General features: G+C 48.6%; 8 protein-coding genes across 8 annotated transcripts; 4 read left to right on the forward strand and 4 right to left on the reverse strand.

Moving 5' to 3' along the window:
• Window positions 1-1,180: 1,180 nt before the first annotated feature.
• KY384_006013 (uncharacterized protein) lies at window positions 1,181-5,542 on the reverse strand (the record flags this gene model as incomplete). The annotated part of the gene is made up of 3 exons (XM_044814510.1): window positions 1,181-1,381; window positions 1,437-4,613; window positions 4,664-5,542. 3 exons carry the CDS (start codon window positions 5,540-5,542, stop codon window positions 1,181-1,183), a joined length of 4,257 nt encoding a protein of 1,418 aa, XP_044668660.1.
• Window positions 5,543-5,945: 403 nt separating this feature from the next.
• On the forward strand, window positions 5,946-7,565 carry KY384_006014 (uncharacterized protein; the record flags this gene model as incomplete). The annotated part of the gene is made up of 3 exons (XM_044814511.1): window positions 5,946-6,044; window positions 6,223-6,284; window positions 6,308-7,565. The coding sequence occupies 3 exons, from the start codon at window positions 5,946-5,948 to the stop codon at window positions 7,563-7,565; spliced, it is 1,419 nt and encodes a 472-aa protein (XP_044668661.1).
• A 165-nt stretch (window positions 7,566-7,730) lies between these two features.
• On the reverse strand, window positions 7,731-8,231 carry RPS20 (40S ribosomal protein S20; the record flags this gene model as incomplete). The annotated part of the gene is made up of 3 exons (XM_044814512.1): window positions 7,731-7,815; window positions 7,911-8,134; window positions 8,190-8,231. 3 exons carry the CDS (start codon window positions 8,229-8,231, stop codon window positions 7,731-7,733), a joined length of 351 nt encoding a protein of 116 aa, XP_044668662.1.
• Window positions 8,232-8,477: 246 nt separating this feature from the next.
• KY384_006016 (uncharacterized protein) lies at window positions 8,478-11,030 on the forward strand (the record flags this gene model as incomplete). Its single annotated transcript, XM_044814513.1, has 1 exon — window positions 8,478-11,030. One exon carries the CDS (start codon window positions 8,478-8,480, stop codon window positions 11,028-11,030), a length of 2,553 nt encoding a protein of 850 aa, XP_044668663.1.
• Window positions 11,031-11,191: 161 nt separating this feature from the next.
• On the reverse strand, window positions 11,192-12,956 carry KY384_006017 (uncharacterized protein; the record flags this gene model as incomplete). Its single annotated transcript, XM_044814514.1, has 2 exons — window positions 11,192-12,689; window positions 12,745-12,956. The coding sequence occupies 2 exons, from the start codon at window positions 12,954-12,956 to the stop codon at window positions 11,192-11,194; spliced, it is 1,710 nt and encodes a 569-aa protein (XP_044668664.1).
• A 429-nt stretch (window positions 12,957-13,385) lies between these two features.
• KY384_006018 (uncharacterized protein) lies at window positions 13,386-15,290 on the reverse strand (the record flags this gene model as incomplete). The annotated part of the gene is made up of 1 exon (XM_044814515.1): window positions 13,386-15,290. One exon carries the CDS (start codon window positions 15,288-15,290, stop codon window positions 13,386-13,388), a length of 1,905 nt encoding a protein of 634 aa, XP_044668665.1.
• A 370-nt stretch (window positions 15,291-15,660) lies between these two features.
• DLD1 (D-lactate ferricytochrome c oxidoreductase) lies at window positions 15,661-17,345 on the forward strand (the record flags this gene model as incomplete). The annotated part of the gene is made up of 4 exons (XM_044814516.1): window positions 15,661-15,790; window positions 15,842-15,921; window positions 15,973-16,677; window positions 16,728-17,345. The coding sequence occupies 4 exons, from the start codon at window positions 15,661-15,663 to the stop codon at window positions 17,343-17,345; spliced, it is 1,533 nt and encodes a 510-aa protein (XP_044668666.1).
• Window positions 17,346-20,727: 3,382 nt separating this feature from the next.
• KY384_006020 (uncharacterized protein) lies at window positions 20,728-21,423 on the forward strand (the record flags this gene model as incomplete). The annotated part of the gene is made up of 1 exon (XM_044814517.1): window positions 20,728-21,423. One exon carries the CDS (start codon window positions 20,728-20,730, stop codon window positions 21,421-21,423), a length of 696 nt encoding a protein of 231 aa, XP_044668667.1.
• Window positions 21,424-21,703: the final 280 nt, after the last annotated feature.

The raw sequence follows: 21,703 nt of genomic DNA on the forward strand, positions 1-21,703 counted from the left end.
ACGTATTCTTGGACCAATTGTCAGCGAATCTAAGCGGCGCAACGCCCGAAGTTGTTGACGGAAGGCGCTGCAAATTAGGCGCTCTTGAGACCATGCATGTTCCGGAATGGCGGGCACAAATCGCTCAGTAATTCGAGATATCGTGTAGGTGGGATATCGCAATCCAAGATCTGTGATTTAGAAGAGATGTTGTCTGATCGGCGAGGATGTAATTTGACATTATATAGATTACCGCTTGTACAGTATCGCATTAAATAACACAGCATCACAAAGCCCAGGACCTGCATTCTGTCTTTGTTATCCTTTTTCCTCAGACATGCACGACACTCATCTCAGCACGGATGAGGTCAGTGTTTTTCGAATCTGCGTTTACTTCAGTCTACTAATATCGACAGTTTCTTACTCGTCTTTCCGCTTTATTCGACTCCACACGCATTGCAAATCACGGCTCAGTGACTCTAACCCAAAAGCGATGCGAGTATATGTCGGATTCGATGGACTCTCTCTGACCCAACGTGTTGACTGCAGTGTCACCACCTGATCTACCCGCAAAAGCAACCGACATTCCTCTTCCTCCATCATCGCCGTTCCCAGATCTTCACCTAGAGCATCCGTTGCCAGTTATATTTCGCGCCTCGAATGGCAAGGACAAGACGAGGATCAAGTTGAAGTTGTCGACAATCGTTCAGTCAGATGACCTGGAAGGTTTTTACGTGAAGTATGCAGAGATCTGCAAAGTGGGAATGTCCGGGTTGAAGAAGCGAGATCGAAAAAAGGCAAAAGAAAAGAAAAAGAAAAAGGTAAAGAAGGAAGCGCCCGAGAGAAAATCGTGAGCGAGCCAATCGCAATGGCAGAAGCGTCCGAGGGCAATCAGGAAGACAATACATTTATGCGGAGTGCGGTCATGATTTGTTCGACACGCACTTCGCCGGCGTGATGGCAACCATACCTGCTGATGGGAAAAGCTCGGATGTCCTGCTTTGGCATTGAGAACCGTCAAAAGCGTCGCTAGGCGCATAGACATGACCATGGCCGTGAACAAAAACGATGATCTGTATTGTGAGCTCTCCAATTTACAGCTTCGGCGTCGTGATCCAATATCATCCAATTATAAAGGAAAGCAGCATTCCACGTGCCCGTGAAAAATTATCGAGATCGTCGGTGAAGGTAATCCTTGTTTTCAACCGTCACGCTCTTCGTCTACGTCGACTGTCAGCAATCCATTGATAAGCATTGCGCCTAAGGATGCACGTACCATGTGATTGACTTTATATACACCTACCAGCCGGGAAGCTAGCTCAAACATGTTATTCCGCAAAGATATGACGATGAATTGTGCATTCTTCGTCCTTTCCTTGATGTAACTCGCGACGATAGAGACCTACTCCATTATCAGTTCATACATCAACATTCCAGCCCGGTGGCAGGGTCCTTACGTTTCGGAAGTCCAACGCGGCATCAATCTCGTCCATGACGTACAAGGGTGTGGGCTTGTAATGATGCAGAGCGAATACCAAAGCCAAGCTACTCAGTGTCTTCTCACCACCAGAGAGGTTCGAGATGTTCTTCCAAGATTTCTTCGGCGGCATAACGCTAAACAAGATACCCTCCGAAAATGGGTCCAGAGAGTCGACAAGCTCGAGCTCTGCGTTTCCGCCCATGGTGATCATTTGGTACATCTCCTTCAATCGTAAAGAGATCGTGCTGAAGCCTGTCATGAAACCCTCGAGGCGTAGTCTACGGAGCTCATCACATCGCTTTTTGGCCGCATCGCGTGATGTGACCGCGGTTTGTAAGTCGTTGCTCCTTGAGATGTGTTCTTCTACACGACGCCTGTACTCAGCCAGAACACTGAGCTCCACGTTGACATTCTGAGTTTTTTCTTCCAGAGCAGCGATCTCCCCCTTGAGGATACCCTTGTCCAGGTCTGCAAGCTCATCCTTGGTGTATTGCGGCAATTGTTCAGCTTCTTGTTCCTCGCCAAGATCGCTGACTTGTTGAGTTGAGAGTTTGCTAAGCTTCTCCGTCCAGTATCTTAATCGCTTCTGGTATTCGGATTGAACTTTGTTGTTTTCTTCAAGCTTGTTCCGCATCTCTATTTCTATGGCCCTGATCTCGTTTGACTCTGCTGTCCTCTCATCAAGCTCTTGCTTCAACGCCACGAGCTCTTCTTGCTTAGTACTCTGAGCGTCTTGCGCCTCCTCGGCCTTTTGCTTGGAATGTGATACGTCGTTTGCCTGGTGTTTGACTTCGTTCCCAAGACTCTCTAGTTCTTCTGTGGCAGCGGCAAGCTCTTTCTTAGCGTCTTCATACGCCTGCTGGTGTTTAGTTTTCTGCTTCTCCGCTTTCGTCTTTGCTATTTCAGCATTCGATATTTCCTCGGTCAACATATCAATCTGCTCTCTCAAACCATCTACCCTCGCTTTCTGTGCCCTTAGCCGAACTCCCCCAACTTCCATAATCTTGTCTTGAAGTTCTTGGATTTCGCCTTCCAGCCCCGATGTTTCCTGTCGAAGTTTCTTAAGTTCCCTCTCAAGCTTAGCGATTTCTTGGTCCAACACCGAAACACGAGCGTCTTCGGAATGGGTTGATGGTTGCTCTGCTGCTAGTTCGCTTACCCGACGCTCAGCGTCCGTGAGATTACGCTTGACGCTCTCAAATTCTAAGCCTGCTTTTTGTATCGCGGTCTCTAGCTGGGGTATCTTCTCATGATGCTGTTTTAGTGAGCTTTCAAGGGCCGCCAAATTTTGTTGATATTCTTGGAATGTCTGCTCTAATCGATTTGAGTCCACTTCCAATTTTGAGACTTGTTCTTTGGTGGTTTCAACAACCAGTTTGGAAGACATAGCCCCTTTAGCTATGCGAGTGCCACCGCCGCTCATTGTGCCGGATACATCGATCAATTGACCGTCGAGCGTAACGACACGCCAGCGTTTTGCCCCATACGCGATACGATTTGCCTGCTCAAGATCTCTTGCAACTAAAGTATTCTGCATAATGCTGAAGAAGGCAGGTTTGAAATTATCTTTCTTTGTTTTGACAAGATCGAAAAGCCGGGGCACGTTTTCTGGGGTCTCAACAGGTGATAGATCTCTTTTCGCGAGCCTGTCAAGCAAAATAATGTTGGCGCGGCCTAAGTTATTTTTCCTCAGGTAATCGATGCACTGCTGACCAACATCGACTGAGTCCACCACTAGGTTGTCTAGAGAAGGACAGGCCGTTGAGATCGCTATGTCATACTTCTGATCTATAGTTCCTAAATTTCCTAGTCGGCCGTGGAATCCTTCAATACGACCAGATTCCTTGAGACGCATCAACCCGTTCAGGACATTTCCTTGAGTCTGTGTGCTCGACAGGCTCGCTCTTGCTTCATCAGCTTTTTGTCTGGCGCCCGACAATCTGGATCTCATCTCAGGCTCTTGCTGGGTTAACGTGTCCAGGTCTATTTGAACTTTCGACTCATCCTTTTCGACCTGAGCTTTATGGTTTTTAAGCTGCTTGACCTCTGCGTCTTTTGCTTTTAGATATGTTTTCAAAGACTCAATTCGCGCCTGAGCCTCTTCAATTGCGATGCTTCCAGCAGAAGCTCGCTCGTGGAGAATGTCAAGTTCACTCTGTGCAACGGCGATTGCAGACTGCTTTTGGTTGATTTTTTCGTTCCACGGTTCTAATGACTTTTGCTTGGAAGCAATCTGCTCCGAAAAGGTCTGCGTCTTCCCTTTCAGAGTTTCCCGAATAGAAGCCAACTCCTTTTCCTCTGTGCTCATTTCAGTTTCCATACGGGCAATGTCTTGCGCATTGCGCTCTATGTCGTCGAAATGTTTTTCGATCAAGCTAGTGGCTTCTGAAGTAGCAAGTCGACTTGTTTGAGAAGACTTCTCCTGTTTAGCTTGCTTCGATCGCAGAAATTTCTTTTTCTCCTCAAATTTTACGTTCTCCTTGTCGTGCTTGGCCATCTCTTTGAGCACCGCTTGGGTGGCCTTTTGAAGATGTTCTAGTTCCTTTGAGCCCTGCTTGTAAGCTTTCTCAAGATTTTTGATGCCATCTTCATTCCCTTGATGTTTTTCTAATTCTGCGTTCAATTGGCCTTGCGTATCTGCGATCGCTTCATCTGTCACTTTGAGATTATCTTCGCACTCGCCAGTGTAGACTTGATACAAAGCAGACTGCTTGAAAGCTAGCTCATTTTCATCTTTGATAAAAGCAAGAGCCTTATCTTTCTTGTCTTCCAGGTTTGTTCTCTCCTTGTCGACATGCTGGACTCGCGCACTTTTCTCTGTGCATACCTCATTCAATGTGTCGACCTCAGTGGCTGATTCTTCAATGGGCGACTTGTACTTGGAGGTGCCAATGATATCCTCAAGATATTCTAACAAGCCATCGTCATGCTCATTCGCTGCTTTTGGTTTCATTTGAGCAATGGACTCAACTTCACCCTGAAGAATCAAGAAACGCTTGTGATCTAAATCGATTCCCTTTCCTTTCAGAAGGCTAGTAACATCGGTGAATGTTGATTCTCGTCCGTTAATAAAGTACTTGCTTGAGTTGTTTTTGAACGCTTTCCGCGAGATTATCAGGTCTGCATCTGTTAATACTTCGTGACATTCTCCTGGCTATGAAAGATTAGCAGTAAGCTCAGGATTCTTGGGGACAGGACCCTCACAATATCCATGACCTCTTGAAAGTGGACCGCCACTTCGCAATGATCTAGATCAGGAAAGGCCGCCGAGTTGTGAATTAGCGCAGAAATCTTGCCCTGCCGCATTTTGCTTGCTCGAAATCCAAATACAAAAAGAAGCGAGTCAATGACGTTAGATTTCCCAGAGCCATTGGGCCCTACGACAGAAGAGAAAGAAGCATGAAAGGGTCCAACTTCCTGCCGTCCAGCATAGCTCTTAAAATTGTTGAGAGTCAAAGATTTGATGACCATTCTTGGCTTCGGTCCAATATCTTCTTCTTTTGGAGGTGCTGCTAATGCTCTTGATCTAATTACAATGTCCATGGGCTTCTCTAGAACAGCATTCATGGGCTTGATTGGAATAAAGGGCTTCTGACTATCTGTAGAAGGCCCTTGCTCGTTGTTCACCGAAGATGTAATGTCTGCCAAAGGCGCCGAACGCATTTGTGCGGGTTCTGGGCTTATAGACGGCTGAGGTGTTGGTAAATGAGGAGGTTCCTCTTTGATTTCAAGGGGAAGACCTCTTTTGGTAGGTGCAGCGCTCTTACGCTTCCTTGGTGACGCTCTCTTGGTAGGAGAACCTGGCAACTGCTCCTCCTTGGCCGGGTGTAGGGTCTGAGACGGCACTACATCATCTCCAGTCTTTGCGCGTCGTGCGCGTGTTGTTGCACGAGGAGTCTCCGGTGTCTCGGTAGCTCTGCGCCGTGTTTGACGCCTTGGACTCTGCTGGGGCGCTGGTGTAAAATCATCTTCGTCCTCTTCGTCAACAACAACGGCGCTGTTCTCCTCATCAGATTCTTCAATGACAACTTTTCTCCTGCCAGCTGCTCGCCTCGATGGTCTTGTTGGAGATGCCGATGACATCGTTGTGACTAGTCATTCATCGAATGCAATTGTCGCGACAAGTGATGTGAGTTCGACCGTACATAAAAAGTAAACAATGTCGGATATAAGCGGAGTTTTTTTGGGAGGGGGTATTGAGGTCGTTTTGCAATATCAAATGCACCGAGGTGGCAGTCTAGTTAAATGCTCACAAATAATTGGGATCCAATATTCAACTAATTGTAGGACTGAAATACGGGAAAATTGGCTCTCGAAACACGCAATCAGATATCGCATGAAAGCACGAAGTACCACTGCTATCGGACATCTTAGACAATGGTTGTCTGCCGGTTCTATCTGTCAGGGAACTGCAAATTTGGCGGTGCATTTGTCCCTCGACATTTCCAAAACCTAGAACTGATCATATAGTCAGATCGCTGTAAGAATGAGCATCCTAGTAGAGGGCAGTCTGGTAGTTCTAGAAACCCTTTCGCTCCACTCCAACATTCCGCAAACACCAGACCAAGTCAACACGGAGGTCAAGGTAAGCTTCAAGAATTTCTGTTTTCTTGCACATAATCTCAAGCTCTCCCCATGCTGAAAGACGCCCGAGTGTCTCGAAGTCTTGGCAATAGAGAATTCAAGCAGTCTCGCAACGCTTGGGTATAATTTCACCTTGTTGTGCGGGCCTTCGTTCAACATGGGCTGATGACTACCTCCAGGACACTCCGCCAAGGATTCTCAACCTCTACCGTCAGCAGACACTTCAAGCTAATCAATCCCTGTACTTGCTGATACCAATTCTAGTTATAGTTTAAATAAGACCACACTTGCAAACGATCTCTCTACCGAGCGTCCACAATGGATACTGTCTGCGTACGCACCAGGCAAAGATACGCCATCACAACTCTTCGGCGGCTATCCAAGGGAACAGTCCTTCGAGGAGCTTCGTGTACAGCATTACCATCTAGCCGCACAAGGGAAAGCTCGAGAGGCCATGCAAGAAGCTCAGGTCTTAGTTCACAACGCAGAGATGCAAATGAAAGCCGCTCTAGACGACGTTGAAGGTGCTCTCAAATACCTTATTGATAGCGAAAACCAGCATCCAAATCGTATCGACATTTGTAAGGCCAAAGGAATCATTTCACCGCAGAATCAACATCAATCTGTGCCATCACAAACTGCTTCTTCGTTTGGACAGTCTTCGAATAGGAGCCCTGCGTTTGGCCAGCCCTCGGCACCGACGGCATTTGGACGACAATCTGCTTCGACTTTTGGACAACCATCAGCGCCTTTGTCTAATATCGGTGGGTCAGCTGCTTCCGCCTTTGGACAGCCTTCATTCGGTCAGACATCCACTTTCAGCCGACCTACGACGTCATTTGGGCCATCAGCCACAGCACCTGGTCAAACTACGAACTCTGCTCCGACCTTTGGGCAACCGTCCGTCTCGAATGCGGCTGGTTTCCCACAACCGGCTCCTTCAACTAATATGCAGCAAGCCAACCCATTTCAGCCGGCTTCAACTTCGTTCCAAAGCTCGCCGTTCGGTCAATCGCAAGCTCCCTCTTCAAATGGCACATTTGGAGGAGCTGCTACCAATCAAGCGGCCACTGGAAACCCGTTTGCTGCAAAGGCTTCCAACAACATAGAGACTCTCCCACAAACTTCAATTGCGTCCTCAAGCCCCATCAACCAGACCTCAATAGCTCAGCAAAGCATATCAAACGATCCAAGGCGGGTTGGGACCTCGACGAACATCGCTAAGCCAACATCGACAGTCAATGTCGAGAGAGATGGCCAGGGGAAAGTGCGAAGATGGAATGGTAAAGCAGTGACGTATGTCGATAGTGAGCCATGTTACAGAGGAAACGACGGAAATTGGCAGAGACTTTGGTTCCCTGATGGAGCGCCGACTTTTGTCAATGTCATAGACCCAGCTGATGAGGTTTATGACGGCTTGACGAAGGAGATCTATGCATCATTGAAAACACGCGGAGACTTTCAGAACGGTGCAATGCCCTTATTGCCGCCGAAGAGAGAATGGTGCGATTGGAATCTGTAGCACTGTGTAAAGAGCATTTCGTGCAGATCTTTGACTTTGGGTGATTTTGGAAGGAGACATGCGAGGCTCAGATACAGTAGTTGGTCTGCGACTCACAGTCGCATGATTTCTCGTATGAATACATGGTATTACCTGGCTTCCCTCCTCTAGCGACTTTCGCTCTCTCTAAGCGGCAATGGTGACCTCAACTTCGACACCCGCCTCAATGTTGATGATAATCTGCTTAACAACCTCAGTTGGAGCATTGAGACTGCAAGATTAGTAAAGTCAGCACAATGACCACGCAAGATTGTCACAATCTTGTCCGGCTTATTTATCATTTGGGTGAGTGTAGATAGGACTGACTCGATTAAACGCTTGTGTATCCTCATCTCGTACATGTCCCAAGTCTTCGATCCCTCACCACAGGGCGTCTTCCTTGTTGAGATTTTCAAGCTCCTTGTGGGAAGGCGCACAGGACCCTTAACGCGCAGGTCTTTGGATTTTGCGCGGTCTATCAACTCTTGACAGACTTTCTCCAGCGATTTGACCTTACGGGATGTAAGAGTGATACGTATTTTATGAATTTTCTTACGAATGGATGTCATTAGCCAGTCTGTGAAATTGGGATTGAGGACCTCATACTGGCCCGTCCCCATGATCCTTTTCAGGCTTTTGGAATGACATATTTAGGAACCCAGGTATGAAGTGACGATGGCTGCAATTTTGCGAAGGAAATTTTCAAGGGCGCCAGTCAAGACCTGAACAACGAGGTTCGGTAAGGTGATGAAAGGCTGCTGTGAGAAGTGTTTAAGCCAGCGAGTTGAGTGAAGACTTCGAAGTTGAGGTGCGGGAGGAAATCTTGGCACTCGCTTATCTTATCGGCACTAAGTCCGTCAAATCCGAGATATTGATACGTCTGAGGATCAAAAAATGCAAAGAATATTGGATGCGGCGTGGGTAATGGGTAACGCTGCTTATGACACTACGAAGCTCCCAAAGAGCATGCTCCAGGAGATTGGAGTTCCATCTCAGAAACCACACTTTCCTCGAAGGCAACTTGGTGTACATGTCAAGCGTAAAGACCAGAGAAAAACAGGACGGAATGAGCGCAATGCGAGATCAACGGCTCCTAAGAAGGCTCAGTCCTTGATTCAAGACGGTCATGGTTTCACGCATGAGAGATCTACTCTCGTCACTATTATCGAAGGCTCTTATCATCAGGATGCCGACAATGTCAGTCAAGGCAATTCGAGATCGATTCAGAAGAAATCAAGGGTTGATTCCGAGGCGGCTGTTGTGAGGAAGAAAGAGAGAACCCCATCGCTCAATCGAGAGAACTTGCGCTCAATCTCAGGTAAAGCTAAAACTCGGCTATCACGAGATGACGCCGAAATTCAAGCACTTGAGAGAAAATTGGGTGTAAGCGGCAAGAAAGGACACTCCAAAGCCTTTGAAAACGACGGTCTGGATGAATTTTTGGAGGGACTGGAAGGGGTTCCTGAAAGAACCAGATTGGGCAAAAGAAAGCGAGATGACGCCGCGGAAACAGGGGAAGTTGGTTATCGCCAGTCCAAGTATCCTAACGATGTTGCTGCCAACAATGAAACTGTGGATGGATCTGAGTTCAGCGGCTTTGGCAGCAACGCTGATGAGAATGACAATGATTTGGACGCTAGAGAAATCCTGTCTGGCGACACCGACGAATCTGAGGCTAACACAATCGCTTTCGAAACCCGAACGCCCCGAGCAACTCGTGAAAACCCTTACGTTGCCCCCACCCAAGGTCGAGTAATCTCTCAAAAGACCAAATACATACCACCGTCGCTAAGGACATCTCATGACGGTCCTTCGGAGGATGAAAGAAGATTGAAACGGCAACTTCGAGGATCGTTAAATCGGCTTTCGGAATCTAACGTTCTATCTATCGTTAGTGAAGTCGGGAGACTGTATCAAAATAGCCCCCGTCAGTATGTCTCTAGTACACTTATTCGACTCTTGCTAGACTCGCTAGCAGACGCCTCGGTATTGCAGGATACGTATATAATTCTCCATTCAGGCTTCATTGCTGCATTACACAAAGAATTGGGAACAGACTTTGGAGCACAAATGCTCATGAGTATTGATGACGAGTTTAGAATTGCATTTGATAATTACACGGAATCAGCGTCGGGCAGTAAGAAGACAACTAATTTGATAAGCCTACTTGCAGAAATGTATGTATTTCAAGTCATTGGTAGTGGTCTGATCTTCGACTACGTCAGACTCTGCCTGCGCGACATGTCTGAGCACAATACAGAGCTTCTTCTAAGGATTGTACGCATTGCGGGACAACAACTGAAATACGACGATCCATCTGCATTGAGAGACATTGCAGCTCAGTTGCACGAACAAGTGTCACTGTTAGGAGAGCAGACGCTTTCCATACGGACTCGATTTATGGTCGAGACTATCGATAATCTTAAGAATCACAAATTGAAGACAGGCAAATCCGCCGCATCAATCACCGCCGAGCATACGAGTTCCATGAAGCGGATTTTAGGCACATTGAACCAACAAAGCGTCAAAGCCTTTGAGCCTCTAGGCGTTCGACTAGAAGACATTCGCAATCGTGAACGGAAAGGCAAGTGGTGGCTGGTAGGAGCAAGCTACAAGGGCGATAACCCTGCCACAGGATCACAGGGCGCCCTTCAGCAGCAAAATGCAGGGTCTGCAACTGTCCAAGACACGACGAGTAAAGGTACAGTGGACTTGATGCAGCTTTCAAAATCTCTGCGTATGAATACCGACGTTAGACGAGCGGTATTTGTGGCTGCTATGTCAGCTACGGATCCTAATGATGCATTCTTGCGTCTCAAGAAACTAAAGTTGAAACGAATTCAGGAGAAGGAAATTCCAAGGGTGATTGTCGAGTGTGCTGGTGCGGAGAAAGTCTACAATCCATACTATACTTTCCTTTCGAAACGAATTTGCTCGGACATTCAGTTGAAAAAGGCATTCCAGTTCAGCCTGTGGGATCTTTTCAAACAATTTGGCGAGAATGAGCATGGAAGTGATGGGAGTGATGATGATGAAGGAGAGTCGGGGAGCAAACTCGAACTTAGCAGCGTAGTCAACCTAGCCCGGATGTTTGGAATCCTCATTGCGGATGGCAACTTAAGTTTAGGCGTACTCAAAGTCCTGAACTTGACATATTTGCACGCAAAGACCAGAACTTTCCTTGAAGTTCTGCTCACGACCATCGTCATCCACACACAGCATGAACATGGTGATGAACGCTCCGAGACGTCATTGTTGGAGGTCCTTCTTCAACCCAAGGAGATGCCCCGTATGGCCACTAGTCTACAATATTTCATGAAGACAATAATGAAAAAGAGTAACATCGCCAGCAGCAAACGCGACAGGAACATTGTAAAATGGGGCTGTAGGGTAGCTAGTGGTGCGCTTTCTAGCCTAACCATGGAGTCAACATTAGATGGTCGATGAATTATCTGTATTCGTACAGAACCCATCTCGATTGTCCTACTCCCCGAGAGTTTCGTCTTTTTGGGCAAGAATTGAAGGATTTATAAGTCTGTGTCTCGAGATAAACAGCTGTGTGTATCATGCCCGACGAGGGCCGACAGCAGCAATCCTCTATCCTCGAGTCAATGGATAGCTATATTGCCCTGAGACGCAATCGTCTTTTGACATTCCGCAAGAATGGCTGCTTGTCGCCCAACATCCGCGAGTCTACCAAGAACTTCCTTGTTGCCATCGACGAATCCATACAAAGCATATGGTATTTCTACCTCGTGACAGAATTCTTGTACAAGTTTTTGAGTCCTGCGCAAGTTATGTCGTGGTATTCTCGGGTACAGATGATGGATAGCCTGGAATTGCAGGCCTCCATGGACGAAGTCAAGCCACTGGGGGCAATCCACATCCATCGTCGTTCTCAGCATCTTTTGTGGAAATGACTCGTCCACACCGTGATCCGCCGTACTCATCGCAAAATGACTGAGCGTTATTTGTACATGCAGAGGTCCAGTGATCATATGACTAATTAGTAGAAACGAGATGCGGCCGCCAGTAGTAGGTATCGCTTTATAGAGAACGAGATAACCAAACCAAAACCAAAAAAAGACGTGACCTGCAATTTCAAACCACCTGTGCCAGCGTGCTGGTCCCTTTCTTGGTCCCTGCCCTTGTATAAGAAATTCCCAGCTCAGGCGGTACAAATTGAAGCGACCAAGCAGTAGTATAGGATAGTAGAGTAAATGTTGGTAGCGGATCATGTATTTAGCCATTGTATCGTAAGTCATGATACGGTCGTAATATGTGCTTCGTAAGGAGTTCAGAAATCTGTGTGAGATGGCAAAGAAAGGCATATGCTCTATGTCAGGGTCGTGTTCTGGTGAATTTGTGACAACGTGGTGGACATTATGGTTACGTTTCCACCAGCCAAGGCTTAGACCACCAATGTAATCCGCGATCAACATGCCAATAACGGTGTCTGTTTGGAAATCGTGTGTGATGCCCATGTGACCTGCGTCATGAACGGTGAAAACCAGTTGATGCCAAGTAAGGCCGAGGAAAGCACCACTCGTACCATACCAACCATAGTGGAGAAACGTGAGAAACATCGCGAGGAGTAGAACATATCGACAAAACTCAATCAAGTATGCAGTATAGTTACATTTGTATAGACCTTCGGCCTGGATCCGCTGTTGAAGTAGGCGATATTTTTGCACGATAACATTCTGTGTTGCAGCATCGAGGGGTGGGTATTTGGCGAGGTCAAGGTCAATGGCCTCCTGGGTATATACGTCCATGTGTGAAAGGTTCTTGGACATCTCAAGCGGAGTCAATTCCATCGTGGAGGTTGAAGAAATCGACGAAGTCTCATCGTCGTTAAGATGCCTCTTTCTTCTTCGACTTTCGTCTTGATCCACGGGATCAAACAGTGGTGAGTCAAGGGGAGAGCTACCTTGACTGGACGAGCTCTCCGCATACTGCAAACGTTGCTCCTCACCAGCCTCCTCCGCCTCATCAATGGTTCTGAACGCTCCACCTTGAATTGGAGGGAGGAAGTTTCTCCAATAGCCGTTGATACGGCCAATTTGATATTTCGTCATGTACTCGAGGGTTTGTGTGGAATGGAGCCTAAGCCTCAGCCGATCAGTCGCGGTACTCCAAATCATCAATGACCAGTGCGTACGCATGAACTTCGTCTGTGGCATCGCGGCCAACCATATGTTTTACGGCCTTGTCTCCTCCGGGGTGAAACCTGAGCCAAGCATCTGCCTTTATGACCCTTCCACTCGTGATGAAGACTGTGTGGCCTTTTGCAATCATGTGTTCAATCTCACGTCGGCTTAGAATCGCTTCTTTGCGAGAGGCTGGCTGTCGCGATGGTTTTTCAAGAGCCATTGAGAAAGCAAGGGAGGATCATTCGCCGGTTGAGGCTCGCATATTAAGAAATGTACCGTCGCAGCACATATTGAAAGCCTCTGCACGTTCAACGAAGGCAGATCAAGCCCCCAATGGCTGCGTGGGAGTGTTGAGCAGAGGAAGCTGTCGAGGAAATCGGTGCCGAAGGGGCATCCAGGGTCGGCAGAACAATTGTCCGCTGTCCTCTCCTATCGTCGTCTGTAAATATCACAGAAATGCAAAAATGGTAGAATAAGAAGGAGGCGGTACGGTCCATTTGACTATTTTTTGGGTTCCTTGAAGCTATCGCCATCCATACCGTGACGTCCATACCTCTTCTTTCCATAAAGGCTTCGGACTCTATACACATAGATGAGTAGAGCAACATCTTCAACGATGAAACATTAAAACGTCAATACCCTTAATTCATCATGCCCCATACAGCAATTCCACAAACTCATCCAGCTCGATAACTTTGAAGTTATCTCCCCACGCTTGCCTGAAGTCATACTTCCTGTAGGCCGAACTCATATTCTGCTTCCAGCAGACCAATTCCACTTTCCACCCTTTTCCCAAAGCTCTCTCGATCATCTTCAAAAAGCCGCCTGAGTACTCGGCTTCGGCTGCATCTCCGGTTGCCAGCACCATCGTCGCAGGTTCGCGAGCGTCAACGACACTCTCCATCATTTTCAGATGCAGAATCTCGTCGACCGCTTGCTCCACCCACTTCTCTGGCGCCTTCGCGATCGTTTCAGATCCGCTACCAGCTGAATGCGTGCCGTTGCCGGCATGATAGCCTTTTCGACGAGGTGTGATGTCCTTCGCTTTGTGCACACGGTCCAAGATATTCGTCTCGTAGCCAATGAGCTTTGCTTCGCTCATCTCAGACGAATTATCCGAGCCAACGACCACGCATTTAGCCGTAGGTCGGCCGCGGCAAAGAATCAGAGAGAGTGAATGGAACGAGAATGGTTGCCGGTGGATACGGGCCTGTTTTGGCATCTTCCACAGCATTTTCAAGGCGTCATGGAATCCAATCATAATGTTCGATGCATCAATAAACACGTGGACGCCGGCCAAAGCGCTACCAACATGATCCTCATTTTGATGAAGGATGCTGATGTTGCTCAAAAAGGGTCTTTCACCGTAAAACCGCTCGTTGAGCATATGGATCAGCTTTACTTTCCTTGCTGTTGCGATGCTGTAATCAGTTTCCGTCGATGATTTGTACACAAGTAGAGGTTTCAGGTGTGGCGGGGGAGGCTCATTGATTATTCTCGAAGGCTCCGACAGTTCATTAGGAGCTTTCACAGCATTTGCGTGTGGAAGCAAACTGCTCTGTGTTCTCGATGGTCGGAATGGCTGAGCAGTAGCATCCAACCCTCTTGATAACGGAATAGGTCGCTTCATCCATTCGTGGATGATGCTTCTTCTGTCAACCAAGGGGCAACTGTCTGCTTGTCGAATGCCTTTGTCATCTGCGTCTGTTGCAAAGACCTTTCCATTACGTAGCCGGTGTACATTAGACTCCTCGTGAACTTTTTGCCGCGCTACATTCTGCTGTTGATTTGGCAGACTGGCGAGCCCATCACCAATACCACTCTTACCTACAAAGGTTGAATCGATTGCCGACAGAATATCTTTTCCATTACTCAAACCATTGGTAATCACTTGATGCCTGTCCTCCTCATTTGCTTGTTCTGTTGACGAATTCAACATCCCTCCCTGCCAATTCCAGTCGCTTTCAATCCCTGGCTGGCGATAGCTGACATTCGCTGTAAATGCTGTCCCGCTTTTCAAGGAAGCCTTGAAAGCTTCAAGTCTGGCTTGTCTCCGGACTTTCTTTCTCTGCTGCTTCGTCAAGCCTGCCAAAGAGTCGTCTTCACGGTCTTCACCAGATTCGTTCTCGCTGTCGCCCGATTTACCCTGACCTCTACTGCGAAGGCCTTCTATGGCTGCTCTCTCTCGAGCCTTACGTCTTACCCGTTTTCGTTGTTTTTTCGTCAAGCCTGCCAATCTATCGTCGTCCTCGTTGTCGTCATCATCTGCTAGGTCTGCTCCGTCGACTTCGTCCCGCCAACGCACAGTTTTGGCAACCTCATCTTCACCCAGCGATGTGCTTGGGAGGCCAAGAAACCTCCAGATAGTGTCAAAATCGCCTAAGTTTGCTGTAAGATTGAGGTCTCTGTCGACATCACGGTACGCAGCTGCATCATCAACGGAAATAGGATGAGTATAGCTAATGGCGTTCTTATTCTGTTGAACACTTGAGATTGAGTGGATTAGGTTGATTGCAGGCGCGAAGCCCCATTGGTCATCATCTAAGGCCTGCATTCGACCGTAGCAGGAAGCAAAGGCTGCCTGCTTATTTTGATCCGGTCTTATTTGCTCTTGTATCTGTGCTTCCAGATTCGCAACGAAGACATGATGAGGAAAGCGTCTCGAGCTACATGTCAGCTTAGGGCCTTTTTCGTCATTGACATGGGTGCTTTATGTCGAAGGATGGCAATATTGTGCAAAAGATGATGAAGAGGGAGTAGCATTGTGGGCTAGCATCATCCATTTTTAGCGCCACGCTCTCGGCGACCAGGCTTCGGAAGCTCCGCCTTTTGCCGCATCATCTTGAAAAAGCTGCACTCCGGTCAGTGTGTTTTCGTGCAATTGTTGTTGATACTCTACCTTTTCTCCTACGCAGCGCTCCATGATGTTACGCACACTCATCCCTCGTGCATCGCCTAAAGCCTTTTCAAAGCCATGGACCTCAACCACCTCATATCAACAGCCCGCCTTCTATCTCTACAGCAGTCGAAGAAGAGGTTACGCCACAGAAGCCCGTATGTTTCGGAAATAGAAAATGTCATCTTGTTTTTACTGACCCTCAATAGCTCAACATGATCTTGTCATCATAGGTGGCGGAGTAGCGGGATACGTTGCGGCCATAAAGGCAGGGCAAGAGGGCATGAAGGTAAAACAGCTCTTGAATTCGCCATCTTTGTAACGCTCAAAAATTGTACAGGTGGCGTGTATAGAAAAGCGAGGAGCACTTGGAGGAACATGCCTAAACGTCGGCTGCATACCTTCAAAGTCACTCTTGAACAACTCCCACATGTATCACCAAATCCTCCACGATACAAAAAAACGGGGCATTGAAGTCGGTGATGTGAAGCTCAACCTAAAGCAGATGATGGCTGCAAAGAACACCTCTGTTGATGGTTTGACGAAAGGAGTGGAATTCCTATTCAAGAAGAACAAAGTCGATTATATTCCCGGAACAGGCGCGTTTGTAGGGCCAAATGAAGTGAAGGTCAACAGAATAGATGGGCAAGAGCAGACACTACTGGCAAAGAACATTATAGTCGCCACTGGCAGCGAGTCTACGCCTTTTCCAGGCCTTACGATAGATGAAAAGAAGGTCGTCACAAGCACAGGCGCCATTGCTCTTGAGGAAGTGCCCAAGAAGATGGTCGTCATTGGTGGAGGCATCATTGGTCTTGAAATGGGGTCAGTCTGGTCGAGATTAGGTTCGGAGGTCACCGTCGTGGAATTTCTAGGTCAAATAGGAGGACCGGGTATGGATGCAGATATCTCAAAGTCAACGAAAAAGATTCTGGAAAAGCAAGGGATGAAGTTCAAGCTCAACACAAAGGTCATGGAGGGCGATGATAGTGGAGAGGGCGTCAAGCTCAAGGTCGAAGCCGCAAAGGGCGGCAAGCAAGAAACTGTAAGTTTGCAACAGGATGTTTTGGACGTTGAAGCTGATATACGACCCAGCTCGAGGCAGACGTTGTTCTTGTGGCTATAGGTCGTCGTCCTTACACCGCTGGCTTGGGGCTTGAAAATGTTGGCTTGGACGTCGATAACAAAGGTCGTCTGATCATTGACGAGCAATACCGCACGAAGGTTCCTCACATCCGCGTCATCGGTGATTGCACATTCGGGCCAATGTTAGCGCACAAGGCGGAAGAGGAGGCTGTTGCTTGTATAGAATACATTTCGAAGGGCAGCGGGCACGTGAACTACGGAGCCATCCCTTCCGTAATGTATACGCATCCCGAGGTCGCATGGGTCGGCCAAAATGAAGCTGAGCTCAAGGAACAAGGCGTGAAATATAGAGTCGGTACGTTTCCTTTCAGTGCCAACAGCCGTGCGAAGACGAACTTGGAGACCGATGGTATGGTGAAGTTCATCTCGGACGCAGAGACGGATCGAATATTAGGAATACATATCGTGGGACCGAATGCAGGTGAAATGATTGCGGAAGGTGTGCTCGCTATTGAGTATGGTGCTAGCAGTGAAGATGTTGCGAGGACAAGCCACGCACATCCAACGCTGGCGGAAGCCTTCAAGGAGGCCGCTATGGCCACATACTCGAAGGCAATACACTACTAGCAATCTTTGAGAGGGAAGGGCGTTCTCAAGATACCTGTAAATATTGACATTTTGGTGAAGATTATCAAAAGGAATTCGAAATCTCAAAGGATTCTCTTCGCCTATCAACAGCGAAGCAGTCGCTGGCATCTTCTTGATGGACTTGTGCACGGGATAGTCATGAAGTCACCTCTTGAGCCAGAGGAAACCGTGAAAAAGAAGTAGACAGCATCCGTCGAGTGTAAGGAGCAAGTACGCAACAACCAACATTGCGTCTTCCTCAACCCATTATTCTTCGCGGGTGCCTGAGATCACAGCGCTGTACATCATAAGACTACCGATAATAAAGGAATATCAATTGAAACCCGCAATCCATATTCGCAATCGATGGGAAAGACTTTTCTTCCAATGCTATATATAGATGTTTGCGGCCAGCAGGAAATTGAGAAGCATCAAGAATGTCGGATGGGCCTTTCAAGTGAACAAGACTGGATAACAGATATTGCAAGTACTAGCGAATAGCTTCGCTGTCAACATCACGAATCAGTCAGTATGACTCCCAGCTCTTCCATCTACTGGACGAATTCGTCAATTCAACCTTCACGACGGCATGATCTGCTGGCTGACTGACTTCACAACATGGCCTCGTAGTACAAGACAGCGAAGCACTGTACCTCCAAGGGGCTGTCTGGGACTGGTAAGCAGTTGAACAGCACATGGCCTTGTAGTAGTGAAGAGAAGATCGGCCGGTCGAGGGGTGCTCCAATAAGAAGGGACAGATCCTCCCCAGACGCCAAGATCTCTGGTGCGGTCAAGCTTTACCGCCACGCTCTCCCGCCCCGACCGCTTTTGCTCTAGGCCAGTCGTGGCCTAATCCTCCAGCCAGTTTGGTACAAGTCGGCCTAGGAGTGTCTAAAGTAGCAAAGCTTTTCCTTGTTTGTTTGGAGGGTTCTTTGATTAATTGGACCCGCAACGTCATGTGGAGATGAACAACTCATTTCCCGTGCCCGTTCAGGCGCCGACGTCTTGCTCTGGCCCCAGGGGCTCGCATATAAATATTCAGCCCTCTGCTGCCCATGCGGTCATTGTGCATTGCGGCCCCATTCAGCATACTCACTTCAACAACTCTATTTCCACCCACATATCATCATGTCAAGCGTCGGATCAGCTACCAACTTCCCTCAATTCATCGACACTGGCCATTGTATCTGTGGCCTGCTGAACTCCGCCGAATCAGCCCGGAATGGAGAGACAACGCAAACATGGAGGTGCATCAGTGACCTGACCAAGAACCTCCAGGTCGATACCACTGGCAAATGGTTCAATACGTCGATGCCGAGTCAGGAGCTTTCCGGCATCAACGAACCTCAAAATTGGGCTGAGAACCCCCCGACCTCAGTCAAGCCTATGTCGTGATACAGACCAATGGCAAGGCAATGTACCAAAAGCTCAGCTCCGGAGACGCACCACAACTCATTGGCAACGATAAAGATTGCAATGGCAAGAATGACACAAGTGCTTCGGGACAATTCTATCAGGACCCAAAGAGCGCTGTGTCGAAATCAGCTTCGAGCTCTTCGATGATGTCTTCATCCATGTCTTCAATGTCTTCCATGTCTTCCATGATGTCTTCGCCTACCTCTTCGATGATGATGTCTTCGGCGACAAGTACGCCAGCCAGCTCAGAAAGCGCTTCAATGACCGCCAGCACAAGCCCTAGCAGCGCCTCCTCAGCCTCCAGCTCCAGCTCCAGCTCCAGCTCCGCATCCACTCCTCAAGTGCCGCATACGAACCTCAAGGCTGCATTAGTCGTTGGCATGCTCTTTGCCTCTACTCTTGCAATGACGCTGTAAGATCCCCATTGGTAACAAAGAAAGACAGAGGACGGTCCAGGTACAAACTTATATGTAATTCTTAAGAGCAAAGCATAGCATTTATTGGGTGGCACGTTGGATAACTTGCATTTGCAATGCCTCGAGGCTGCAGCAGTAGCAGCACCTCGACATTCTACGCATTGGGAAACACTTATGGTCTCGGCAGAGGTAGGATTGAGCACTAATTAATTAGACTAGTTCTTGGATCAACCGAGGACGTTCAACAACCTTTGAGCCGTTTTCCTGCGGTTTTTTCCGTCTTCAGCTGATGCTCTTGGTTGGTAACTCTCAATTTTGAAAAAGGAGTTGATTTGATGGGACATTTGTTCTCGCGTTGGAATTATTGCTGCCTCCTTGCAGCTCTCATGCTGAGACTTTTAGCTGCAAGGAATGCGTGACTACCAGTCATGATATCGTCGACTGCCGAACCGCTGTTCAAGACACAGCGCATACAACAGAGAGAAAACCCCTTCACTTTGGGGAACGAACGATTATGCTGCACATTTGGTTCGACGGATCGCATGCGACAGCACAAGTTAACTTCGACGTTTGCATTAACCTGCAGGACATGCATCATTTGTGCAGGCGCTGGAGCGTAAGATCGACGACTTGCGTTCGGGGGCTCTCGGTAAGTACGCCGTATATCCAAACACGTTGCGCGCTCCAAAAGAACCTTACTGTTTCCTGCATGAATTCGAAAAGTCATCCGCTCTTGGATTCGCAAGCGATACGAATGTCGTCGACTCGACGCAGGTGCTCCTTGCAGCGGTGGATTGCTTCTTACGGGTTCACAATGTCAAGAAAGGATTCCTGCAGTCCGCAAACAAAACGACAAAGAAGATTATATAATGACGATCTAACGACTCCGTTAGCCGTCACGATCAATCATTCGGCCTCCATTGCGGCGTTGAGACATACTCATTCTCACTGTTGTCTATTGCCCTCGAACACGCTCTCAATGCTGCACGTATGCCATGGCGTCTCTACTGCCTCCAGAAATGCTCGCCGCGTGCGAGACAAACCATGGCGGAATGTTATTGGCCCTTGGCTGGTGTTTTCTGTGCCTAGCAACTATCACCGTCTTTCTCAGACTATACTTCAGGCACTACCATCGAGGCGGTATACACATAGATGATTGGGTGATGCTAGCCAGCCTTGTCAGTCTCCTGTTCCATACCCACCCCTATACGCTCTCTTTCTACCCAATCTGACACCATACGCCCCAAGATCTCCGGAATAACAGCCGTATCTTACCTCACTGTTCTCGTCCACTTCGGCCTCGGCCAGCATATCTACTGCCTCCCCCCTCCTACATCCCTCATGCCCTGCATGCCTCAATCCATGGGCAAATCTTCAACATCCTGGGCATCGGCCTCGTGAAAGTCTCCCTCTGCCTAACCATTCTCCGCATCATATCCCACCAACACACCTCCTTCCTCAGCAAACGCACCTTCCTCTGGCTCCTCCTCGCCATCGCCGCGCTCTCCCACTCCGCCCAAATCATCCTCTTCATCGTCCAATGCCGCCCCATGCGCGCGATCTGGCACCCCGACATGCAGAAGAAAGGCGAAGCAAAATGCTTCTCCCCGCACATCACCTACCTCGCAGGATACATCGGCTTCGGGCTCGACGCGTTCACAGATCTAGCCTGCTCCGCCATCCCCATCTTCATCATCAAACCGCTGCATATGCGACCGAGGACGAAATGGCCGCTCTGCGTGCTCATGGGCCTCGGCTGCCTGACCGCTGCGTATGCGATAGCGAAAGCTGTCACGTTGGAGGGAGTTTTCGATCAGGACTACACGTTCGGGCTTACCAAACCTGCCGTGTGCACCATCCTGGAGCACCTGTTTGGCATGATCCTCGCGAGTCTGCCGGCGCTGAGGACAATGTTTGGCAACCTCTTTGGGAAAGAGTCCGCTCGGGGGAATAGCGACAGGCGCTCGGGAGGGAGGGACACGCCGCCCTGGTGGACGAGACAGTCGAGCGGGTGGTCGACGCCGAAGTTTACGGCGAGGACTTCGTGGGTGCCGCCGAAGAGCTGGCGGTTGGGACGGAAGGAGAAGGAAAGTTTTTCGGGTACCGACAGTGAGGGGAGCGCGACTGTGGTTGAGAGTCCGCAGGTGAGGTCGGTGCCGCAGAAGCATAGGAAGGGAGAGGAATGTGTGGAGTGTGGAGGGACGGGGGTAATGCCGCCGAAGAGCATAAAGAAGACGGTGAGCTAGCAGATGGAAGAGCAGCAGAGCAGCGACGTTGAGAGAGGGAGAAGGAGCCCAAGGAACTGGCCGTTGACGGGGTCAGAGGAGGCAATTCTGCCTGACCCTCCAAAGATAGCAAGAATCAACGCAGTTGAGGCTATGTGAAAAGAGAAGATGTGGATGGCTTTTCGGAACACAGACAAGAGGGCCCGACGTGTGTACGAGTACAGCGGCGACAAGGTAGACTTCAGCGCAAGCTCGGCTTTTGGCAAAAGTATTCGTATGTCTTTGTTTCATCAATGAGTCC

Source organism: Bacidia gigantensis, assembly GCF_019456465.1.
Source record: "Bacidia gigantensis strain McMullin 20006 chromosome Unknown contig_246, whole genome shotgun sequence".
Classification (NCBI taxonomy): domain Eukaryota; kingdom Fungi; phylum Ascomycota; class Lecanoromycetes; order Lecanorales; family Ramalinaceae; genus Bacidia; species Bacidia gigantensis.